At 47.0% G+C, this 26,657-nt stretch overlaps 1 protein-coding gene across 1 annotated transcript; it reads right to left on the bottom strand.

The window, feature by feature from the left end:
• Nucleotides 1–346: 346 nt before the first annotated feature.
• Nucleotides 347–26,657, bottom strand: LOC144144854 (LHFPL tetraspan subfamily member 1 protein-like). Its single transcript, XM_077676347.1, has 2 exons — nt 25,820–26,657; nt 347–982 (listed from the first exon to the last, which is right to left on the bottom strand). Exons 1-2 carry the CDS (start codon nt 26,463–26,465, stop codon nt 756–758), a joined length of 873 nt encoding a protein of 290 aa, XP_077532473.1. The 5' UTR covers nt 26,466–26,657; the 3' UTR covers nt 347–755.

Below are 26,657 nucleotides of genomic sequence, written 5' to 3'. Positions count from 1 at the left end.
TCAAATGTTGACAGCACCAGACTTTTGCAGCACTAAGCCGACTCTCGTGCTATTAATCAGGTCCTCTAGGTGGCTTCTCTGAACTACAGCAGCAAAACTTGTACCACAGATGATCAGTAGAAGCTAAATATTATAATGAACTGGGTATGCCCAGTAAGTTGATTATCCAAAACTAGCAGTCGAGCCAAAATTGTGTATGTCTGAAAGAACTCATACCAACGAAAAAAGAGGGTTAGCGAAAAAAAGACCAGCAACTACCTTGTGAAGCCGCACAGTGCGTTGTATCTATAATTCTCTAGATGAAAGTTCAACGCAAAACTTAAAGCAGCAAATAGGCGTAATCCTCTACAGTAATCTGTACGACAAGAACGTATAAAACGTATACGTAGAGTATAAAACACTTCTATTTGATCAAACCATCGTCTTTCCCACGAAGAGCGCCGCTGACACAAATTATTCGCTTCACGTGTAGTTGCACAAGCCAAGTTCTCAACAGTGTATGTCCTTATACACAGCAAAACGTCTGGCCGCATTCTCCACTGCTTCTTTCGTTGACCCCATCCGTGCTTTCAGCTGTGCCGTATTCCACGCAGCAGCTCCTTTGCACTACGGATGAAGCGAGGATTGGCACCGGTTTGTTAAAACTGGTATGCACTGATGTTTCAAAATCTTCAGGTGTCTGCGGAGTCGTCATGAGGGTGTGCTCGGTATTTGTGGACCACAGTGGTGAAAGCGATGACCGCCAACACCCGCGGCTAGAGCACATCCCAAGGACACGGTGCGTACACTTTGTAGGTGGCGAAGCGCACCAGAAGCGGACAGTAGATCCCCAGTAGAGTGCTGACGAGCGCCAGGGCTGACGCCCAGCCCAAGCGACAGTGTCCAAGAGAGAAGGCAGCCGCCTCATTAGCGCAGTGGTCCTGCGCGAACGGTGTGGCCAGGAACCAAGGAAAGAGGATGAGCGCCCAGGCTTGGAGCACCACTGCGGCAAAAGAGGAATATATTACATTTTAGATTCACGATAATTTACAAATCAATACATAACACTTTCCGTGTCGCTACGTCCCAAGATGTAATGACTATTTTATTTATTGTAACTTGATCTGCGAGTAACGAATATTTTTTCTGGAGAACAGACTCGTTCAGTGTTGTAACGTTGTTGTCTTAATTTCAAGGCTAAACATGCACAACTGCAGCGTCTTCTACGTGAGTTGAAGCCGCTGTACGACACTTTTGGCTGTTAGAACCAACACATGCGCCAATCCTGTGTGACAATATTTTACCCTAATGTTACGGTGTGAAGACTCTTTGTTGTTCCCGCGACGTGTACAAAAATTGTTCATCCAATCCCGCTACAAGGCATACGCTGACAATATTTTACCCTAATGTTACGGTGTGAAGACTCTTTGTTGTTCCCGCGACGTGTACAAAAATTGTTCATCCAATCCCGCTACCAGCCATACGCTGACGGGCACGTGTCATCGGTGCTGGCCAGGACCGCGAAAATTTTACAACGGCACCAACTGGTTTCTTGCAGCCTTACGCCGTGCCGAGCGAACCGTATAGTGTAGGGATGGACCTTCTTGGCTAGGATGGACCCTGCCCTTTCGCACCATTAGGTAACTGGTGGATTGCCGTGGCAAACAGACTACCACCTTTTGGCCTTTACCATGGTGCTACATACAAGTTGTGCGACTGATGTCGCCGAATTCCTCCTTCACGACGCCATTTTACTCCAAGGCGCTTTACACCAACTTCTCATCGACCGAGGCCGACACTTCCTGTCAAAAGGGGTCGCTGATCTCCTTCGTTTGAGTTCCACTACACATACCCTTTGGCTTAGTACAGAGGGCGACATCCTCGTCACACTATTTCCACGCTAAATCTGGGTGTAATCGCGCGTCCGCAATATTCCTAATGCTGTCGGTTTTAAGAGGATGTAACGTGCAAACATGTTTTAGCCTATTTGAAAACGCTTGTATAGCAAACCTAGCAGGTCGAGTAACTGCACAATGCTTAGACTGGATTGTCCCTACACTAGGAGCCTTCACTGCGGCATTATGAGGCTCCTTTTATGTGTTCAGCTTTGTTCTGTGTTTAACAGCATCACATTGATGCTGTTTGCGGTATAAAAAGAGCTCACTACAAGCTTAGAAGCTCACTGCAGTTTAGAGCTCGTGCGACTAGTTGTTTGAATGGCTTAAAAACGATACACTGATATAAAAAACAGTCATGGTACTTCGCTTAATTACCATTTATCACTGCGCGCATATCAGTATAAATGATACCTTGATAAAGCGAAGCTTTAGTGTTCCCGTTTATTGCGTCTGTAACGCCTAACCGCCCTGCAGGAAAGCCACCTTTCTTTGACGATGGTTATGAATAATCGGGGGAGAAGTGAAAGAAAAAAAAAAACGCCCTCGTGACCGGATCTGAACCTGGTTCCCTCGGGTTATGAAGCCGGTGTCTATCCGATGGCTCTAATTCGATGTGGTTGAAACTCACGCCAACCTCACCCGACAAACAAATAATTCGTGACGAAAAAGCCTCGCGTTCAATCATCGTCGTCGTTAGGCTGAAGGGTGCTTGATTTTTTTATCGGTTGGGTAACTGTAGATCGTAAGCTCACGTAAGCAACGGAAAGGTAAAACATCAGGAAGGGTTCGCGGATAGAGCCAGGTTATGTGAAAGCGCATATTTAATTCACGAGTCTTCACATCATCATTTGCGACCATTTTATTTTGGGCTTTTTTGTCTCTTACTATGAAGGAGTGCCTTTACCAGTCGTCATTGTAAGGCCTACATTTAACATTAACGTTTGGTTGGCATATCGCGAAGCTAGCGACGCCACAGGCAACGACATTTTGTTTCATGTCATATTTGTTTCATGTCACCTTATTTCGTAGTGTTAGGCTTAACGTGTAGCGCCGCGTACCCCTCAGCTGACCTTACTATTGAACGCAGCCCTTCTTTTGTGGTGTTACCTTTGCAGTCATGTGATGTCTTGCAGCTAATGATGACGTCCGTACAGTAACACACCCGTGTTTGAAGACAACGGCCACCTGCCATTTTTTTTTGTATTTTGTCTGTGCTACGCCAAATCGAACATGTGTTACAACCTACGGTAGATTGGTTGTGACAAATCCTCTCCTGCTAAAGAAGAGGACTCCGGCGACTGCTTTTTTTCTCTCCACGGGCCTCTGGATGCTTTAGCAAGGAAAGTGGCTGATCTATTCTTTCGTAGGAAAGCAAAAGTTTAGGTACGATACCAAAAATGTTCAAGCGAGCACTTGTCGTGATCGCATTTTCGGCGTTTCATAAAATAAGGTAAAAGTAACCAAAAATTCACCCCACCTCCTCGAAGGGAATCGTGAGGAAATGCGAATGCATTTCTTTTGCGCGAGAGTGCGCGGAATTTATAATTAATGAGGAGACGGTGATTTGTAGCGTAACCATTTATTTAACACCTGTTTGTGTTGTCGTTGTACTTGACGGCCACAATCACTGCCTTGTGGTCGGTAAAGTGCACAGTCAAAGGGTCTTTGAGAAGCATGCGGGCGTGGGAGAGTGGGGCGAGCGTCGACAGGAGAAGCACCGCGCGTACCCTCGCCTACACTCTCCCACACACGCGGGAGCTCCGGCGAGCTCCCGCGATGCGAGCGCCCTCACACTCCCGAGCGCGCTCCTCCTCTCCACTCACTCGCCACTGATCCGCCCGCACCACCTGCTCCGGTTGCTAGGGGAGAGGAGGAGCGCGCGCGCTCGCAGCTGTTGCTATGGGAGAGGGGGTGAGAGTGGAGAGATAACACCTGCGGGCGCGTGGACGCCGCACGGCGCTTGACATGGCTCGACTAAGAAATGCATTCGCATTTAAAACAATTTGAATGTACAGTGGTCAGTAAAAAGTGACAATAAAGTGACAATAAAAATAAAAAAAATAACGGGAATGTTGCAGTTGAGAAAATGGTGATATGGATGCGGTTACATAGATCCCGAATGCAACTACTTAGGATGGTCTTGTGGGCGCTGCGACTGCCTCCGAACTTTCTCACAAGCTTGCCGCTTGCGTAAATAAAACAGAATTTCTGCGCGACTGGTCGAAATCTCTACAAAATGATACAATAATCATAAATGCCCAATATCATTGACCTGGCTAAAAGAACCTTCAAACACTGTATGAGCTCGTGCGTTGTTGCATTCGCCAGTCTGTGAGCAAATGAACCCGACCGAAATCACAGCAATAGACCGAAAGCACAACAAATAGTTGAAATGCCCTAATAAGGACGGTGAGGAACCCCGTCCGAGACATTTGCTTAGCCCAAACTGTGCTGTTATCACCCGCCGGTGTTCGAAGTGTTCCGCCACAACAGATAGCGGGCGCAAGCTGCGTCCGCCAAGCTGTATGTCACGGGATGTTTGAGAGTGTATATTATTAGCCATCGGAATAAACGGCGGGGTCTTTCGTTCGTAACCTTCAGCGTGGCCGTACGATTCCCTTCTGGCTTGCGCCGACGCTTCGCGCATGCGGGGTGTGTCTCGACATGGTGTCAGAAGTGGGCGGTAGTCAACTCTTTCTCTGAGGCTGGGTAGAGCATCGTTCCCAAGAAATGGAAAACAAGCCTGCGACGGTGATCCCGGCCCTTCAGCAGCCGCCACCGCTGGACTTTGACAAAACGTCAGAGTGGCCGGCGTGGATCGACCACTTCGATGACTACCGCTTCGCCACAGCCCTCAACGAATGCTCCGGAGAAGCCCAGGTGCGCACCCTACTTTATACAATGGGGCGCCAAGCACGCGAAGTCTTCTCTACGTTTGGGCTGACTGAAGAAGAAGGAAGAAATTACGACGTAGTCAAGCAGAAGTTCGACAGTCAGTTCATCAAAGAGCGCAACATTGTTTACGAAAGCGCCTGTTTTCACAGACGTCAGCAACAGCCTGAAGAATCGGTGGACCAGTTCGCGACGGCACTTGACGTTCTTGCGGACCGTTGCGATTTCGGAGATATGAAGAAAAGGCTCATCCGGGACTAGTTCGTCGTCGGTCTTCATGACGCGCAACTGTCCGAGGCCCTACAGATGGACCCGCAGCTGACATTGGCATCGGCGCTGGCCAAGGCTCGTCTCAAGGAAACCGTGCGACAGCAGCAGCAGTGTCTCCGGCCGGAAGGTGTTCACTCTGGTAGCCCACCGGAACTTCAGGAACAGGGCACTAGTGTGGACGCCGTGTAGCACCAGAAACGACCGCAACAAAACCAGGGACGGTACTTCTACTGCGACGGCAACGCCCACCCGAGATCTGCGTTCCCGGCAAAGTCTTCCAAGTGCCACAACTGTGGCAACAAATGACATTTTGCCAAGGCCTGCCTCAACAAAAGGGTGTCCTCGCAAAGAAAGGTACGCGTCTGCGCGGTCCAACCCGACACCGCGAAACCTTTTGTTGGGGCAATTGACGCGGACGGGAAAGCGCGCTATGTGCAAGTTACGATAAATGCAGTGCCAATTGTTGCTAAGGTGGATTCAGGTGCAGAAGTGTCTGTTTTACCGTCTACTTTTCCAGGGTTGCCCACACACTTGATAAGGCGGATAAAGTGTTGCTGGGTGCGGGCGGCCATAAGCTGAATGTACTAGGCAAGTTTGTGGCTGAAATTTCATGGAAAGCGGAAACTGTCCGTCAAACTTGCTATGTTGTAAGCCCACTACGTGACGTTCTTTTGGGGCTGCCAGCATTGGAGGCCTTAGGCGTTGTGAAATTTGCCGACTCACTGACAGATCAGGAGCGATACGAGGTACTTCTTCCGCATGCCGATTGTAGCCTAGGGACAATTCCAGGAGTGTACACTATCCGGCTACAACCTGGGGCTATCCCCCATGCCATAACAGTCCCGCGGAGAGTGCCGATTCCCCTCATGGGCAAGCTAAAGCAAGAGATCGAGAGACTAGTGCGCATGGGGATAATTAGAAAAGTAGACGGCCCCACTGAGTGGTGCGCCGGAATCGTGCTGGTCACGAAACAGTCGGGAGAGCTAAGAGTGTGCGTAGACCTCACCAAGCTAAATAAGTGCGTTCTTCGTGAGCGCTTTACGTTGCCTACGGTAGACCAAGCTCTAGGATCTCTGGCAGGTGCTAAGTGGTTCTCCAAGCTTGATGCCTTCTCGGGGTTTCACCAAGTTCGTCTAAGTAAGGATTCCGAAGAGCTAACTACGTTCTTGACTCCTTTCAGGAGGTACTGTTTTACCAGACTTCCATTCGGAATAACGTCCGCTCTTGAATATTTTCAGAAAAGAATGTCCGAAACTCTTTGTGGCCTGCCAGGCGTTGTCAACGTCATGGATGATGTCTTAGTGTTCGGCGAAACGGAAGCCCAGCGTGATGAACGTTTAGCCCAGGTTCTGTCGCGCTTAGCTAGTTCTACGGTGACCCTGAACAAAGAAAAATGTGTGTTTGGTGTTAATGAAGTGCAATTTCTTGGACATATTTTCAAAGGGAACGGAATTGAGCCTGATCCGGCTAAGGTCAGTGCTATCAAGAATCTCGGCGCACCGAAACATGTCACCGAAGTAAGACGCTTACTCGGCATGGCCAATCACTCAGAACGCTTTTTTCCTCATTTGGCACACACTACGGCCCCGATGCGTGCTCTTTTACGCAAAGATAGTGAATGGGTATGGGGGTGCGACCAAGAAAAATCCCTAAATGACCTGAAAGAGCTAATTTGTTCGGCGAAGTGTATGGCCATGTATGACGCAACGCTTCCAACAGTTTTGTCGGCGGACGCCTCCTCTTTCGGATTGGGAGCGGTTCTTTTTCAGACGCAGAAAACGGGTCACCGTAGGCCAATAGCTTTCGCGTCTCGCTCCGTTACAAACACCGAGCGACGATACTCTCAGATAGAAAAGGAAGCGCTGGCACTGACATGGGCTGCCGAAAGATTTGACGAGTACATACGTGGCCTCATTGTCGTCTTTGAAACGGATCACAAGCATTTGGTGTCTCTATTGGGCCAGATGGCCATTGACGACATGCCGCCGCGAATTCAACGATTCCGGCTGCGCCTTATGCGATATCTGTTCAGTGTCCCGTACGTGCCGGGTAAATCGCTAACCACAGCCGACACACTATCACGGTCACCGGTGGCACTCAGCGATGGCGAAAAAACGTCGAGTGTATCAGACCTCACGGCGTATTCTAAGGCGTGTTTGCTGGGTTTGGGAACGGGGGACAATTTTTTGGTCAGAGAGAAAGAGTGTCAAATGAAAGACGACATTTGTAAATGGTTGCACAGGCTGTGCCAAACCGGTTGGCCTAGAAACCCCACCGTTACTTCGTTCCTGATTCAATACTGGCAAGATCGAGCGTGCCTCAACATCATTGATGGTTTCTTGTTGAAAGGAACGAGGCTGGTAATCCCGCAACCTTTAAGGGCAGAAGTGCTGCGCAAACTGCATGATGGGCATCAGGGCATCGGTCGATGTCGCAGCGTAGCTAAAAATTCGGTTTGGTGGCCTGGATTAAGCACCGAACTGGCCCAGTTCGTGAACCAGTGTGATGTTTGCTCACAACATGCGCCGCAACGAACTTAGCCCATGATAGCGACTGCGACCCCTTCATTCCCTTGGGAGGGGTTGGGGTGGACTTATGCGTGATCAAAGGTCAGGCCTACCTTGTCGTGGTTGATTACCTTTCGCGCTACCCCGAGATTGCTATTCTTCCTTCCACACAATCTGGCGTGGTAATTGAAAGACTGAAAAGCATTTTTGCACGGCATGGGATTCCTGAGTGCGTGGTGACCGATAACGGTCCTCAGTTTGTAGCGACTAACTTTGAACAGTTCGCTATGGCTTATGTGTTCCGCCATGTCACCGTCAGTCCGAGGCACCCGCAGGGCAACGGGGAAGTTGAACGAATGGTTCAGACGATTAAGCACCTCGTTTTAAAGTCCAGGGACCCTTACCTCGCACTTTTGGCTTACAGGGCAACTCCCGGAATACTTGGAGTGAGTCCTGTGGAAATAATTATGGGTAGGCGACTCAAGACAAGAGTCCCAATGCTACCCCGTCTCCGAAACCCAGGACAAAGCAGCCCGACAGTAGCAGTGGCCACTGATCAAGAGGTCAGGAGACGGCAGTGCCGTTATTATAACCAGCGCCACCGCGCCAGGCCACTTCCCAAGTTGGAAGTAGGGGACCGGGTGTGGATGACCGACTTGAAACGCAAGGCCACAGTCCTCGCACCAACGCCGCAACCTCGTTCATACGTGGTGCGGACAGACGACGGGGTTGATCTCCACATGAACAGGAGAAGGCTTAACTGCCTACCGAGAGAACGTGCAAGCACAGAAACCTTTGAGTTTCCAGAGAATGAAGAGCAGCCGGGTGCTGCACAGTTGGTCAACGGCACTAATCTTCACAGTACCCGAGGGCCGCTTAACCGTCGTCGAAATGAAAGGGGAAACGCGGACATTTGCGCGCAGGCGAGTACTGCCCAATTGGATGGTAGGACAGGCGACTTGAATGCAACAGGCGCGGTGCCTCGAGCTGGCGACGTGGCCCATGGTGACTCTGCACGCACAGTAACGAGATACGGTAGAGTGGTGAAGAAGCCCATAAGGCTGGGTATTGATGAGTAGTTGTCTGCGGTGTTGTTGTTTTGGTGGAATTGTTTTTTTTTTTTGTATAATGTATATTCTTTACCTCGATGGTGCACGTGGATGTGTAGCTGTTGTCTTTCAAAGGGGGATGTGCTGTTATCACCCGCCGGTGTTCGCAGTGTCCCGCCACAACAGATAGCGGGCGCAAGCTGCGTCCGCCTAGCTGTATGTCACGTGATGTTTGAGAGAGTATATTATTAGCCATCGGAATAAACGGCGGGGTCTTTCGTTCGTAACCTTCAGCGTGGCTGTATGATTCCCTTCTGGCTTGCGCTGACGCTTCGCGCATGCGGGCTGTGTCTCGACACAAACCGTTTCCCTAGCACATTTAGGTAATGCACAGCAAATAGACCGAAAGCACAAAAAATAGTTAAAATGCCCTAATAAGGATGGTGAGGAACCCCGTTCGAAACATTTGCTTAGTCCAAACCGTTTGCATAGCACATTTAGGTAATGATATGTAGGAGGATTTTCTTCAGCGCAAATCTCCGCTTTTCTTTTTGTGTCTTTGAGGCAGAAAACATTCACAACCACAAGACAATGCCTTACTGAGGTGGAAGTGGGAAGCCTGTTACTCAGTTTAGCAGTCGCCCAACGTTTTGCGATTTATTTTATTTGCTGAAAATCAGAGGACTGTGCCTATTAAAAGATTTTAAAGGGGCGCCTTCGTGCGGAATAAACGGAGGAGGCGTGTGCTATGCTCATATTAGGTACACCGGAAACCTAAATCCATCAGGGCGTTTAATTAGCCGTCGTGTGCGCTTACTGTGCAAAAATGCACTCAGAACACACAGGGAACGTTAAAGCAGGGCGATATAAAATGCAGTGGTAACCATTTTAATGCAACCTGTCTTAAATATTTGTGATCGCAAGTGCCTGAAAGTGAGTTATTATAGCGGAGAACGACGCTTACAGTCTTTAAGGAACCTTTTGCTCTGCCTATAAAAAATCAATCTCATGGCCATTGTATGACCACTGCAGTAACTTCCAGCATGCTGCGCATTCCCGAAAATGGTTTCTTTAACTTCTTTTTTCTGCCACCGGGCGAATGCCTCTCAATTATTCCTGACAAAGGGCGCATCATGAATCACCAAACCAAAACCCGTCTATGTGGCAGTTAACGTTCCGGGCACGTGCCATCGATTCCTATATAGATACAATGGCAGGTTTGAAGGAAGTGCAGATGTGGCGAGCACGGGCTTTGGTCTTTGGTCATCGAGCCAATATAGCTGCGTTAAACAAAAACTACAATAAAGTGGTGAAAAATCTAGAATAATGACCATCGTAGGGGAGTAAACTGCCAGGAAGCCGTTGTTTTCATTTAGCGGTTTTCTTTCCTACGTTCGCATCCTAAGTTTATGGCTTCCTGTGGTGCTTTTACTGCGAGCTTTTTTCTTCTAATACGACAGAAAGAGTGACTTATCGAGAAAGAAAAACAGCGTTCAAGAAACGCCGTTGAAAAGCTGCAGTCCGAGATCCGCTGCTCGTAAATTCCCACTGACGGCGATGTGTTTCGTGGCCGAAGGCAGCGGAAGCTTTACCTTGGCTAGGATGCGGACGCTTGCAGATAGTAATAAATAAATTGCGCCAACATTACCCCTTTTCCACATATAAGTATATTCCAGAAGAACATACACATCGTTATATGACGAGCAAAGTTGCGCACTGGCGCCTAATGTCGTATCCTCCACGCGTCCGAGGTCAATGAAAGGTTTAAACCCTTTTCAAGCGTACGACTGCGCCACTACGTGCAACGCAATCGTTGAAAAACAGTACACATTGGACTGACAATTGAGACGCCAATAGCGGAAAGCATTACGTTGTTGTTGGATTTCATGGAATAAGATTTTTATTGAATAACAATTCTACTGGAAAATATTTCTGCCCTCACCCCGTACTATTACAGGCAGACTGTAGCTTTATTCGTCCTTGACAAATTATGCACCCCTTCGCTTAACTACGACGACGGTCGAACACAGAGTTTTGTCGTGAGGAATTTCTTGTTTGGGCTTTGACGCACACACGGTTTGGATATTGGCTCGCGTGCATTTAGTACTTTTTTATCGCGGCGCCTTTGATTTTGCCCGTCGTATTTTGATTTCGCAAGAACAATGCTTGGCCTTCAAACATTGTCGTTGTTAGACGGAGGGGTGCATGATTGTTCTACGTTTGCACGTTCGAATCCAAACTGCTTTGACCGAGGCGGAATGGCACAATCGGATAGACGTCGGCTTCCCAACGCGGAGTCCAGGTTCGATTCCCACAGGGAAAGCGCTTTTTTCTTCACTTAGCTGATGATCACCATCATTGTCCGAGGTCCGAGAAAGTTGATTTTCCTGCAGTGCGTTTTGGGTGGACTACAGACAACATCAGTGAGAGGCTCAATGCTTCGCTTTGAAAGACCACTTTTGTACGTATTCTTTCTTCTCATGCGTACAGCCAAATGCGCTCAGCGCCCATCTAAGCAATCAGAATAGAAGGACAAGGGGCTTAAACACGGTGTAGATGCTTAACGTAAACTGCAATATTCCTCCACCCACATTACCAGGCGCATCCCAAAAAGATCTGACACAAGCATTCGCTCATATTTGCTTAGGGCCCTAGCTATTCACGCGCTGGGTTTTCGCAGCTGCTTCGTGTATCGTTGCAACAAGGTGGCGGGAACTAATAGGAAAAGATGAAAAGCAGAAAGCGAAAGGTGAGACAAAAAAGCCTTCGCGTGGAAGAGCTCCCTGATGAAGCCAGGAGCTTCTGTGTGAGGGGAAACGCGAACCATATCACCGGCCGCAATCTCGTCTAATAACGCCCATCACACCTCAACCCCGAGATGCCGATATTGGACTATGAAGAGAAGGCAGAAGCAGAAAAAACCGCCCGCAGCAGCGGTTACGATCAATCTTGCTACAGGCGCGGCTCTTGCCCCATCCACCCGCATCGTAATGAATACGCAAACAGATAAAAGAGCTCCGATTCTCGCTGGTGGCTCACCGTTAATTGAGTTTGGCGTCGCGTTCGCAAAACATGTAATTTTTATCAGCATTTTATTCCCATAGTTTTATCTTCAAACCTATGGAACGCGATCAAATAGTCTACACCCCATTGGTCTCAATGGTATTCAAGGAGCTAATGGGCCTCGTCCAATGTGCTTGTCATGGGGGGCATCATCGGGTCTTTGTCTCATTGCGTTCAGGGCAGAATCTGTTGTTCTTGTTTCCTCGAATCTTGGTCATTTGTGTTGTTTGTGCACGGTACTCTCTCCTATAGGATCCAGCCTTTTCCGCAAGTCTCTGCGGCACTTAGATGGACGCTCCTGTCTTTAACCTCGCTTTGAGGAACATCTCGTTCCAAAGTGCATGTGTCAATGTATCCCACGTTGCAATTGCATGGAATGGTTTTTTTTTAGTTTGAGAATAAGCGTATTTCTTTTCTTTTGCAAGCGTAAACCTTTTAAACGAAGTACATTCGTGGCAGAAGTGGGAGCGCGAGCAGCGACATGAGCAACCACCCATTTTCTACTAACCTACACTTTCTTCTGGAGTTTTTGCAGTTTTTTTTTGTTTGGCTCGCTATAACAAAAAACGACTTGCGTGTTTTCATCGGTCGCCTTCAAAAGGATAAAAAATTGTTAGGGCAATGGCACTGCAGCGCGCGGGTGCTAATTTAAGACGTTATAATGGTTATTGCGCACAACCCATGCACTGGAAAGGAAGGAGTCGGATAACAACATGAACAGGATGGCGAATTGGGATAGTTGGTGCATTTGCTCAACGTTCTGGGTCCCTGTTATTTCGCACAGTTCCTCAAGAAAAAACAACAACTAGATGACAGAAAGCTCGGTGAAGGGGTGACGCAACAATACTGTGAGGGAAAGAGTCAATTCACGGTAGACAGGATAGTTGTGCTTGGAAGTGTATTGATGAAATTTGTATTCTGTTGTAAACAATATGATGGCGCTAGTAGTGGTTTTTAAAAACACCAACATGTTGAGAAAGGCAAAAAAAATTGACAAATCTGCCCTACAAGAATTTGATTGCTGGACCGCAAACGAGACCAGCGGAAAAAACTGATTTAATTATCTGCTAGTCAAAATTATTGTTCTAAAAATTGTTTAATTTATGCATCACGTCGTAGGGAACACAAGACTGCGGCTACTACATGTGCTAAATACGCTCACAGGGTCTTTCTAGGCCGCATTTTTTCGGTGTGAGATAAAACTTCTGTTGCAAGTTTATTTAAACACGCGTAAATTTTTAAGAAACTTGTATTTGTGTAAAATACACAACAAGAAAATCATTTCAATCATGCTTGTATTTATTGACACCTTTGATATTGTCTTTAAGGTGTCGAGAAAGACTTGGTAAAATGTTTTAATATGTGCGTCTACCAGGGAGCGCACGGGGGTGCTCAAAATCATTTTGTTTCTCTATTCTGCCCAAATTTTTTATAGGTGAGAAGCGCGCTAATCTGTGGTACAGTATGTCCAGCAAGACGTAGTGTACTTGTTATTCCGTGAGCCAGCCTAAGTTCAGCCTAGACAAGCACATCAACTTGGTACGTGAACGAGGTTAGCTCCTGATAGTTCAGTCGCAAAGAACGTCACTGGCCTACAGCTTGATGTCTTTTTTTTTTTGGCTATCGATATCGTTACCCCGCAAAATATTTTGTTTCCTGGCTAAGTTTGTTGCTCATATTGTTGGCAGCACACCATGCCGGGCCGGTGGCCTTCATATAAACTTTTTTCGTGCGCTTACCCTTTCTGGGTCAGAAAAGTGTTACAGGCTCCCTTTACGTCGGTCAAATGAAGCCTGTCCCAAAATCGGAACAAATGATAATGTAATCCTTTCGATGAAAGTTATAGAGGTGCCCTGTGTAAATTTATGTAATTCCGAAAAATACTGTACTTTTATTTACGCAGGACGATTTGCCTGCTGTGAGGGCCTTCAGATTGCTGCAGCCAGACATCCTGTTAGTCAAGTAACAGCCACTACAAAAACTTCAAAGGTGAACTCCCCTAGGCCGTACGAACTACAGCGACAGTGGCTGTCGTGCAACTATGCGCTCAGCCCACAACAAAATTTTATTCGCCAAGCGTACGCTTACGTTCTCTCCCTGTCCGAACTTCAGCATAAGGACAGACTTTCAGTTGCTTTCAACGCTACGCGGCTTCACTTGGGATCTGAACGACCAAACCCTGTGGACAGCAACGAAATAGTTCGTGTCAAAAAGGAGGTCAAGCCGTTGTAACGCAATTTTATTCAACAACTTTATGTTCTTTTTTAGCTTTCCAGTTTCATGGGAAAGCTACATGATCTGGATTCTAAAAAGCCACTCCGTGCTTCAGACGATGAGTGCAGCCTTGAGGATTGTTGGGCGAGTTAGCGCTGGAAGTTTGAAAGGACGGCAGCGCTAATAGACGAGGGCTTGGGAAGAGAACTCCCCGTGCTGTCCTCTAGCCCCGCACATTCTGGTACATTAGGGCTCGAATATGTCTAAAATGACGTCGCAAACAAAATAGGCATTCGTCGGGTAAGCTGAGGAGAAAAACATTTCTAGGGAAGCCGTCGGTAGGCAGTAAGATGTACGAAAATATTTCATAAGCACCATTACGACTGGTTAGGCGGTAGAAAGACATACAAGGCATGAAAGGGGGTCAAGGAACTATAGAAGCCATGCTCGCTTGCCCAGTTTACAGCAACATACAATTAAAAACGTGTTGATGTGGGAAGCTTGTTGATCTCACTGTCTCAAGCGATGAGGCTTGAATTCTTAGCGGGATCTTTCGGTTTTTTGCCACATCAGTTGCTTCCCACGCTCAACGCCATTTCTGGGGCGTCAACACGTTGTTAAGCCTAAAGTTATAAGTAAACGATAGTTCTCTGTGTCTCTGAGGCTTTCATGATGCCTTGAGCGCGCAGTCCCAGAAGTGGCTCAGTGGCTATGGTATCGCCTTACTAAGAGCAAGGCCGTGCGTTCGACTTCAGTACCTGTTTTTTACTTCCCAATTAAGGCGAAAAAGGTTAAGGCGCGGGCGTCAATATTTTGGCGGTAATAAACATCCGCAGGTGGCATACATGAATCCGCAGCACTACCATAAGGAGTGTACTGACTCGCAAAGCCATTATAAGATTTCGGTTAAGTTCATTGCGTTGTGAGCGAGCATTTTTTAACGAGCATCTAACATGACTTCGATTGAGATGCACACCCAGGCATTCTCAAACCGGTGTCTCTTTATATGAGACCCAAATCAGCTTGGCAAGGCAAGTGACAAGAAGGCGTACGAATAGAAGAGCAGTGCGGTGAGTGGGCAAGGGCCACAGACGCCTCTGAAGTTCCTTTTTCCCGGAAAGGGTGAGCTGTGACCTATTCACTTTAATGCTGCCATAATGGAAGCCGGTAGATAAATCAAGCTGCGAAAATATAATGGGGGGTATAAGGTGTAGGATATCTGAAATGCACTGTATGTACTTCACATTATTCGCCACCAAATACTTTCCCTTGATGTACATGTTGCTTTTCTTGATCAATTTAGATGAAAACATCCGGTAACCCAGATTTATAAGGCTTTGTTAAGCTTGCTATCACCCTTCAAGTACGCTTTCTATTGGAATTTAAGCTATCCTTGTTTTGCTAGTGGAATCAACGTTCACGGCAAACACACACCCTTACAAAAAATAAAATTCCGATGAACTAAATATAGGAATGCTTATAGAGAAGTGCACAATGTGCCCATATAGAAAAGTAAACTCTAAAAAAATCTGATGAATTCATTCTGGTATGAAATTTTACGAAAAAAAAAACATTACGGTGCAGGAGTATACTTGGCCCTGAATTGCTGAACATGCTGTCGACGTCAGACAGCTCAGTATTTTCTCGAAATACTATTCTGCGGATATTTATTCTGCACGTAATGCGCAAATAGGGGCTTCGATGGAACTTGTTCTGAACCCCAAATGTATCCTTTACTGAAACATAGGTGCGGACGGGTATGAGCCCAAGACCAAATTTTTTTCAGGAATTAGCGCCAAGGCGAATTCAGCTGGTTTGTTGTTTGTTTGTTTCTTTGTTTGTTCAGCTGGTTTGTTCATCTGCATATAGCGCGATGAAATGGCCGCAATCTGTTAGATAATAGTCAGTTTCCTAAATACAAAAGTAAAGCGAAAATACGAAATTAGTTTGAAAAAATCAGTTTGGTAAAATACAAAAGTGAAGTTAATAAAGTGGTGCGGTGAGAAGGAAACTCCGGCAGTGGTTCATCATACGTTATGGCGTTTGCGCAGCTGAACACAAAGATGTGGAGGCCACCTGGAGCCGAAAGATGTTTTTTCTGGTAGGGGTGCAAAAGACCGTAAACATGTGTGCGTTGAGCTTTCGGCGCAGCAAATTATGGTAGGACGTCAGATTTCATTCGTATCCCTCTTCGCCACTGGTATACGAGACGCCAAAGGGCATCTCATGCGTAGGGGCAGCGCCAAGCGTTGATTCTGTGATTCCATTTGCCAAGTCGTTGTACTTATTCTTGAACCGCCAGCACGCCGCTTACACGTACATCTCAATTCGCACGCACACACAAAAAACGCGCTTTAGCTAATCAACGTTTCCTTCAATAAGCCTTACCCATTTACTGTGCATAACAAAAACCGGCACGTGTCTTCACCAAGCGTTCGACGCTTCGCTAGCAGCTAACATGTCAAGACCTTTATCAGGGTGACATAAATCAAAGTCGGCTTCTCTCTCCAGGGAAGAGGGCAGGCAGGTTCGCGTAGAGGCAATAGCTACGAAATGAGGATGAAGCCAGGGAGGGTCCAGAGGGTGCCCTAGAAGGCGATTATACGGCCGGATGACGGTGCACCTTCCCCCCAAGTTGCATTTAGTAGGCTGAAGCATTCCTGCGTGCACGGAAAGTGAGAGGTCCCGCTTGACCGTACGAAAGAGAAAACGGAGAAAACAAAAGCGTGCTTTATAAGGAGAATCGACGCCCGCGTGACTCAGCGCTCCTGTTGATCGAGTTGCGGAGCGGCGCCGTGGGGTCGAAGCGCTAAGGTTGGGAAACTGACAGGGAGGTAACTATGCAAGGTCGCGGGATGGGGATTTCCCCCACTTTACCGCCGCCACGAGCGTGCCTGGGGTGCGGCGAGGAAGATTAAATCTTGCCGCCGCTGCGGACCTGTCTCGTTCGGTATCCGGCCTCCTTTGTCCATGGCCGAGACCGTTTTCTTCCGGCGCCTTTGTAGAGAGTTGTAGAGGTCGAGTCATCGCACGGGGTCGCGCCCCAGTGGTAACGTGAATACGTTTGAGGGAGCTCTGGGTCCCCTCCTTCCACGCCTCCGTGGAGTTATTGCCTTGAGTAGTGTCTCGAGAGGCGAGTGGCAGTTTCGCTTTGTCTGCGCAGCTCGGCTCCTTACGCAGATAGCGCCTTCTATTGAGGCGTGTGAAAGCGCTTGTCGGCCCCGCCAGAGTGGGATGAAGGGGGTTGAATGCATTTATTCGGCATCATTTGGAAGCGGTGGATAGTCACAGAAGCTCGGTTTGCTAGCGCTTCGACAGAGAGGGGCGGACACTTGGGAGCGAAGGCACCTCGACGTACAGAAACATTAGGCTTTATGGTGTAATTACGAAAGACTGGGTAAAATATCTTTGTTTACCTGTGTGAATACTGACAAACTAGAGTAAACCGAACTGCGTTATTTCAGTTTTCACCCGAGCATGAAATGAGGGTACACAAGCAGTTAGAAAATCGGCGGACTCAAGTGAGAGTAGAAAAGATACAATTCAATAAGGTTTAGGCCACGAAAATGGGAATATTCGCCTAATAGGTTATCTAATGCTTTTGCTCAATGCACGCGAAGCTACGCGTTCTCGAGGCGTTCTTAAAAAAGAATATCTAACATTCTCGACAAATTGACAGCGCGGCAACAAGCCTGTGCAAGCGGCCTGGCTTTCCTGATGTGTGTGGATATCCGGCAGCAGTTTCTCTCCTGCGCCCAGAATTGTAGGTCATGCAACCATTTTCTTGGCCGAGTTCTCGGGAACGAACTCTCTTTTCGGCCTTGACCAACAGGTCTGTACGCAATGCAACCTTAGCGAACAAGAATTTTCCCGACCCAAATACACAGGAACAGCATGTGTGCCTTTAAAAGTGCGCACTGTATGTATAGCCACGCGAAATGCCTATTGAAAACTTGAGCACGCAGGTATTTACGGGGGTAGAGTTAGCGCATATTCAGGTGTAATTGGTAGAAACAGGGTATAAGAAAAACCCAAAGAAAGCGATAAAGGAACACAAGACCGATATACAGGGTGAAAACAGGATGAAAAGTACAGTATCAGTAAACCATGTAGTTTTTTATAAGGTTTTTAAAATACAGTATAGCCCACTTATAGCGAACCCGGTTTTAACTAAATAGCGGCTATAACGAACAACTCTTCGTTTCCCGTTACCATTAGTATACATAGATTTTTGTCCAGATATAGCGAAAAGCGGATTTAACGAAGTGATTTCGGCTGCCCGTTGTGTTCGTTATAAGCGGGCTCGACTGTACCTTCACAAATTTACGCACATCGAGAGCATTCTGATAGCCCTTTGTGTCGCGGCAGGGAAGTATTTCTGGAGCAGTTGCAACGAACACCATCGTAGTTTAGCTGCGAAATACTTCAAATTCCTCAGGAACGACATCTGCAATATAAATTGCTTTCCGCAAGCATCCTAACGAAGTACTGACATCAAAATTCCCATTCCCTTTTTTTATTGCTTTTTAGAAGGTTAATGTTTGGCGGACCCGGAACGGCACTTTAATTACTTTACCGCACGGTGTAATTACGTTCGATGAATTGAAAATACAGTGTAACCCCGCTGATTCGTCCCCCGGACTTGCAGCGACCCGCTTCTTACGACGGATCACCGCGGTCTGGCAAACTCGATAGAAACAATGATTTAAAAACCCGATGATATGACGCTCGGGTGCACACGGTCTGCTTTATACGAGAGACCCTGGCGCGCATAAACCGGCGCTTTTCTCATATTTTACACCGCTTCGTCACGTTTTCCTGACCTTGTTTATGGTTAACCTCTGTTTGGCACCGCCTGATGTGCAAAGGTCCGCTGGCGGGAGAGACAACTTACGGAACAAGCGCAAGCAAGTAGGCGGGTACTCGTCAGTGGGAGGTAACCTGAGACGCCCCCACGCGGCACCCGTACGCCAACGCGCCAACAGCGAGAAGTCGATGTTCAGGTGGCAGGTGGAGCGTGAATTCGAAGCTCTCGTTGAGCCTCCGACGAACATGGAAACACATACGACGCCGCCCCATGGCGGTGACTGGACACCCGCTGTCCCCACCCGCTCTACCGAAGTTTCTTCCTTCGATGAGGCTCTTTCTTCTTAAATCCCTGCTCTTTGTTTATCAGAAGCCGCGTTGTCACTCCGCTCTTTTTGTTGTTTGGGCGCCTCGGTTTACGCACGTCCACCACAAGGGTGGAGCGAAATACAGGAGGTGATTAAGAACGACATGTACCCGTTGGCATCACCGTTTTGGGTCCCTTGCTGGCCTCCACAGCAAGCCTCTGTAGCAAAACCGCGCTATAATTTTCGCCGCTACACGGTTGACTCGTTAAGCTTAAATAATCTTATCTATTTCGCGTTGCTGGGTCTTGTGGGAAACGAAAACAGCTATTTGTTGAGCACTGTGACCCAATAGCGATGGCAAGGACCGTTCAAAGGATGTCTCCACCATGTATATTTCATCTCCGCCGTGTACTATTACTCGTTTCGCTTGGCCTTGGCAGTTTTACACTCGCCTTTTCCTTTCTCTATTTGCTCGACCACGTCGGCTTATATCGCGTAGCGCGCGGGGCTTGGCTGGCGGGCTAGCGGGACGCCATAAATGCGGAGGAGGGCACAACAAAGGCGTTACTTTTTAAAAAACTTGGGATTTCAGCTAAAAGTTGTCAAATAAAGCGAGAACGCGGTAAATATAGTAGTTTAAATAAGTTCTTAGCTCCCCTGTCGCATGAGACGGTCTACTAGGCCGGCATTTACCCGCACCCCGGTCGCAGACACCTCATCCATACGACGCTTTCTCGTGGTCCCTTGAAAGCAGTAGTATCCGGGTTCCACTGTAGTCAGTTTAGAAGCACGGCATGACCTCACCGTTTTGTGAAGACGTCAGAACACTGTGGAGGCCGGTGGAGTTGTTGTTCTGACTGGTGCTCGGGCTTTGCTGGATCTGAGCGTCAGAGCTGCCTGAAGGCGTTAGGCCTACATTTGCGTCGGAAATATGAAGACCCCTTTCAATATGAGTCCTGATAGCGACTTTTATTGCGAATAAGGGCTATGTTATTGGTTCCGTTTGCACGCGTGAGCTTTATTTGTAGTTTTAGTCCCTCTCTGGGCAGCAGTTATGCCTGCAGTTCCGGCTACGTGCGTAACTTTGTGTATGCGCCAGCCCCCAGTCGCCGTTCGCCATGCCGCACGTGTGAAATGACGTGATGAGTTTCTGACGAGCGTTGGAGGTACACGACTACATCGGTTCTTATCCCTACCACGGCGTGATGTCACACCTATGCCCATTTGCTGCGCGCCGCTGCGCGTGCTGTTCTGTCGGTGCGATAACTGAGATCAAATTGAAGTATGTTCCACGCGTCGCAGTCTCCTGATATTTCAGCCAGGGCATTCTGTTGAGTAAAGGAAGCGAACTGTGCAATAATGTTCACACCAAAACTGGTGCCCTACCCGTTTAACTCATTCAGCATAGCTTAACAGATTCCATCCAAGAATTTTCTTCTTTTGTTGGCTGTAGTAAGATTCCAGCGGTTCGGTTCCACTTAGCGAAATGCGTCAGGCGCCTTTGATCTTTCTCAGCCGACAACATTCAGACATTTACACCTCTCCATTTTTCCCATCAGCTCTACTCCCAGACTGCGGAACACGGAGCTTTCTCACACTTCACCCCATATTTACGCAATTCAACGGGCGTAATTGCTATCGTTTTAGAATTTAATCTATCATTCAGTTGAGCGAGGTGCTTTAATCTCCGATTCATTAAGTGGTGCATCTTTAGATTTAAATTTGTGAACTTTTGCTTTTGGCCAATGTAGGCCAGACGTAGAGGTAAAAAACAACTAAATTTTCGACACTACTTAACTGAGAAGCAAAAGCTCCACCGACGAGAATTAGAACACACGTAAAGCTCCACCACGTAGTGAAGCCGTTGAAAACGTTCTCCTTTTTTCCTATTGAGTTAAACAAAACCGATTCTGCTTCAGACGCATCGTCACTGAAGCACCAGGATCCCATCGCCCGCTTCCTGCCCTTCACACTCGGTTTCTGACGCGAGGCCTCATTGAGTGGTTAATCGTGTGGGTAAAAACGACTACAACGGCGGTAAAGTAATGCAAGGCGCACATTCCCGCGCCGGATTTGCAGAAAGTGTGAGGGGGGGGGGAGGGTAAATTAAATCACGTAAAGAGCATGCAAATTCTGTTGTGCAGGTGACGCCAGCAACGCAATCGAAATAGGGCAGCTCCGGAGTGTAAACCCCATACTGAACTTGGGATAGGATAGCCGAGCGGCTATGCGCTAGTAATAAATTATAAGCAAGAAATTTGAAGGCATGGCTTTACGGAATAATTCCAAACATTGTTGTTGTAAGGAAGTTCTTGTTGTTCGATCCGTGTCAATTAAGGGGAAGTAAGCATCTATGCCAAAAAGGGCGATATGCGCCGAAGTAATAACAGACGGAATCTGAAAAGTGACTCTCGACACTTTAACTAAACGTACAGTGCTACTTTTCTTTAGCTGCGTTCAAATAATGATCATTTTTTCCATAAAAGAGAAAGGAGATGCAGGTGTACTGTGGTACGCCAGTGCCGATTTTACGGACTGAAAAGGGGGAAATTATTTCGTTTGGTGATACCACCTTAGCTCTGAAGCTGACCGATCATGCTAGAAAGCAGTCCGGTGTTGCGGGGAGAAGGGAGAACATATACGAACAGCTACGCAATATTTAAACTTTATGACTGATACGTTTCCGCATACGCATACATGAAACCTTGAAGCGGACGTGACGCCTTACAAATGTTGCCACCCCATTTACAGTTTCGAAGAAGCTTTCTTCTAGAACCGCCGTACAAGCCCTCGCCCCTCAAAAAATTAGCCTAGCAATCATACGCGCGAGGATTTCCACGTGTACTCGGCCCCAAAGGTGATTCCCAGGTCTTGCCTCCGCGTCACATGCAATCAGACCACGTGGAGAGATTGAGCGCCCAGAAGAGGGTAGAGAAGCGGGGAGTGGGCGCCCCTAGAAAGGATTACGCCTGGATCAGGAGCGTAAATCCTCATTATCGCCTGCTCGCACCCCGTTCAGCACCACTTGGCCCTCTTCCTTCCAGGAATCCGGCGCGTCCGTGTACACACGAAGATGCGGGGTCGCGGACGGCCGCGTTAGAGCGGTTTGCAGGCGACATCCCGCACTCAATCAAGGTGAGTGCGCGCGGATTGAGGCTGGTAGGATGGGTGGCATCACTGCTAGTGTCTCCCACGCATCCTTGAGGGGTACAGTGCGTTGGCGACTGTTTACTGTGTGCTATATGCTGCGTCTGAGAAGAATTAGAAAGAAAGAGGATGGAAGCTTGTAAGGTAACAGCATTCGTATTGCGATGGTGCCTCTTGGAAGACTGGTAGCGTATTGGGTCAAAGAATGCAAAATATATGCAATGCGCCTGCGTCGGATGAGTGCGCTGACACCTGGAATGCATTTAGTTGTTTTCCTGACGTTGCCCAGTGTCACAATGACGTTCCTAAATCCATTGTCTGCGAGAAGCGAATGATTTGCTAATGTCAACTTTTACACCGCTCCGTGTGATTGGTGAAATGGCAGGGTTCACATCCGTGAAGTCCCTTTGCTCTATATGAAGTACCATTTCGGCTTCCAACTGTGGTGTTATGTGTAGTAAAAATTATGTTGTGTAGTAAAATGTGTAGTAAAAGCAGTAAAAATTTTGTTAATACTAAATGACCATCACGGAAATAAAAATATTTACATCATAATGTGTTTTACCAGTCTCAGCTAGAACGCACCTTGTGTAGGCTGGATTTTGTCATGACTTCGCGGGACAATGAATAGTTCTTGCACATTTTGCACCTCCTACAGCTTAGCATGAACACGTTAGCAGATGTGACTGCGCAATGTCGGGCTTGTGCTGTGTGGTTCAATTTTTGTGCTGTTTTACACCGCCTTAATCGGTTTTCTGTGTTTTCCCCGTCGTGACGTGTATTTGCACAATTTTACCATTTGTAACCGTTACACAACTCGGTTACCAATAATGTTACTCATTTATCTAAATTCATTTGTTGCTGGTCACACGCCGATGTGCCGTCACATTTTAACCGGGATTTCAACGATATGTTTGTGACATAGCGTCAGCGTTGGTTCGGTTTGAATGTCTTCTGCTACATGCATGTTATCAAGAGCGAATTAAGACCTTAAGACCTTAAGGCCATTCCGAATATTATTACAGTAAATGAACAAGCATAAAAACCCTGACATAGTCGGTACAGAAGCTGCATTTATTAGTACATGCGCAAATGTCGAAGTATTGCTTGTCACGGGTTGACCAACTGTGCTGTATTCCAGCAATTGTTTGTATTCGGTATTGGTGAGCGCACAATGATATTCCTAGATAGTATAGATTGATGTTGCTTTCAGCAAAAGAGCATAGATTTTTATTGGTTTTATAGGGTTGCTCAACTACAATTTACCGAAAGTGCTTGCGTTGTATCCGGCTCTCTACTGTATCACAGTAAGCTTCGCTCAGCTTCGAAAAGCAATAAGCAAATCTGCGGGAGGCTGCCAATTGAAGGAAAACTAAACGGTGTCGCAACGTTATTCGTAGATCCATTGTTTAGTTTATATTCAACCAGTCAGCATTGTGACAGTTTAATGGATACATCAACCGTTATACGTTGAGTACTAGCTAGCAGAAGAAAAAGATGTTAAGTTAGCAGCCGCTGCACCAAATACCGTGGTAGCGTCACACTGTAAAGTTTCCGAGACATCGTCAGAGCCTATGAACAGTAAAACTGCGTTTGATGTTGTCGCGTCATGCGCGATTTATTACATACCACTTGGCCCATTAGTGACAGAGTGTTAGCGGTACCATTAAAAAAAGGTCGTCCTGTGTACGCAGCTAATCCGAGCAAAAATGGGCCATGTGGCTGGAAAGAGGACCGCACGTCTCCGTTGCTAGGTAACGTCTGGGCAACTGCAGAACGCCTGGATTGCTGAGAAGGAGATTGTGGAGCCAACATGACAATGGAAGGCGCATCTTTATTGCAGCATGAAACGTTCATGGTTATGCGCTGCGCCACGTTGCCTTATTCGGCTTTCCCTGTTCGCAGCTGTGTGTGTGGTTTATGTGTGTAGAGGTGTTGGTTTATGCATGGGTGAAGAGAGAACCTCAGTTATTTATGCGCGCAAAACAAGTGGGAAATGTTAGGTAAATATAACTACATAGTGCATTATTTATGAAATCTATAGTCCTGTTTTGCTTAGCAACTACAATTAGTCTTTCTCTTACACGTATTTAGTGTGCTGCTGTTTACGTCCTCGGTGTAGCCTGCCATGAGTAATTTGTGCCGACAAAACAGTGTGTTCTAACACGGAATGAATTGTGTGCTCTGAGGATTCCCTTGCTATATTGCATATGCTTCAATACCTCCAATACATCTATAAAATTTTGCTAATCGAAGAGCCCCCAAAAATCACCATGGGGCAGCCCCCCTGACGCCCTCCTGGAGTAATCTCAAATTTACGCACGAAACCACCCTATCTTTTATAAAGCTGTTCTATAATCAATTGATCAAAAACTAACTACCTTTATGAATACTTTGCTTCTGGAATCTTCCTTAGTTTTTTATTCTGTTACTGGTACGATGGTTCTTAGCTTGAATGGAAAAACGATTATAAATCAACTAATGTCTTTCTTTGCAATACAATGTTACATTTTTGCTATAATTTCTCAAAATTTTCTGAGTGTTCGGCAAACTTCGCTCGCACAATTTTATTTTTCCTAACAGCTTGCTCTGTGTCCAATAATTTTACGAGCTGTTTCTACCAGGTTCCTTAAAGGTTAAACCTATTAACACAGGCTAACTAAATAGGCGGAACCTTCTGACAAATTATAACGCAGAAAAACAATGTAAACTTTTCGAAATAACTGAGCTGTTCTGAGTTTAATATAAAAGGCAGATAAAAAATGGCGCCATTATAATTCTGTTGCACTGGGCATTTCAGGGGAGCAGCTATTTTGAGGCAAACTTTAGTTATATCTTGCAAATATACAAACCCACTTTCTCAATTTTTAGTTTTCTTTTTGTTATGCTTTGATTAAACAAACTTCCAAATGCAGTACTCCGTCTTCAATGCGCCGCATTCCCGATAACCGAAATATTTTAACAGAGTAGTAAATGCGCGTGTAAGTGTGTGTGAAGCTATGTTCAGCTCATGGAAACACATCCCCATGTTCTGCAGCCATTGCCTTTGAAAGATTAGTGTATCTCTTGAATAAATTGTTCTGAGGTAAAAAAATGGCCAAAACCTATTTGTCTGAACGCTAATTCATGTATTGGTAGTGGCCAACCGTACACTGTATTGTATAGAAATCCAACAGTACGACAGGTATTGTTCAATGTGGGAAGTATTGGTGAACATAATATTTAAGAATTTATAAACAAATGTCAATATTCAAGTCTTTTGTCAATTCATATCAGAAGCGGAGGCATGCTCAATTTGTCGAGGAGTACGCTTTGGGTTCCTGCGCAATAAGAGGTAGAAAGTGGTCAAAGCAATATTTATTTGTTTATTTTATTGCCTACAACCGCACGTGTTAGAGATGACCTGCCAATGCATGGTACAAGAGATGGTTCTTAAAACTTGCATGTTTTTTTAACATATTATTAGGCGTTCAAAACAAATGTGATCATTTCAGGCGTGACGTAATTGATAGGACAAGGTATAGCAGAGGTTGAAGTTTGAGAGGACGAAAAACGAAAGAAAATCGATCGGGGATATTGAGCACGGCATGGTGAGACACATCTCGGCTTTTTAAGTAAAATAAAAGTGCCTAGTACCTCACTAGGTAGAGCATTCCTGCTTTTCTAATATGAAGGTGTGCCCTTACCTCCAGCGCCTTGAGCGTGACCGATGACTGCAGCGGCCGCCTTTCTATTCGATGTACCCTCCATAGCAAGAGAGAGAATGGCTAGGACCGCCCCAATGCACAGCACCGCTGAGCCAAAGCTGAATAGCAAGAAACTGGCTTGCCACGTGCGTGAAGGAAACCGCGGGTCCACGCCTTCTCCAGCACTTGCTTCTTCCCGCTGAAATGGTGACGCATCGTCTTCGCGAAACCTATAGCACAACGCGTCACCGGGCACAAGCACGGGGCCGTTTTCTTGAGCGTCGCGGTAGCAGGCACCGTAGAGACCCAGCATGTACTCGAGGTCGTCAGGGTCGTAGGTCAGTGGAGGCCTCGGAGTGTCCGTCCTCTCGCGAACTAGCCACTCCGGCTGCACCAGGCTGACGAGGCTCATAATCGCGACAAGAGTCGACAGCGTAACCCACACCACAGACACGGGCCACGAAGTCCGGATTGAGAGCACGTGCACATGCTGGGAAGCGAGGAGCACAGCTGAGGAAGACCATGAGGCCGGTTTGCAGAATGCTGGCGCTTGTGTTTCCGGAAGTTTAGGGAAGGACTGAGAACGTCCGTGTGCCGACTCCACGGATTTGAAGTTGGATGGCTCGGAATCCTGTCGCATAATCATTTGTGCGTTCCAAAGGTTTACATGCGATATGACACTCTTATCACGGTAGTTTTAGTCCGCTAGGGCCACGCTTGTGCAAGGGCCTCTGCACATTGTCGCTGATTAAAGACTGCCACTTCTAGCTCCTAAAGCAAGTCTACCAAAGCAATGACAGTTCCAGGTGAGCACATTTTTTATATATAGGTTCACGTA

The sequence above is a fragment of the Haemaphysalis longicornis genome, unplaced genomic scaffold, assembly GCF_048455015.1.
Source record: "Haemaphysalis longicornis isolate Haplotype H1 unplaced genomic scaffold, Haemaphysalis longicornis Haplotype H1 scaffold_7, whole genome shotgun sequence".
NCBI classification, from domain to species: Eukaryota; Metazoa; Arthropoda; class Arachnida; order Ixodida; family Ixodidae; genus Haemaphysalis; species Haemaphysalis longicornis.
This window is presented reverse-complemented; position numbering and strand designations above follow the sequence as displayed.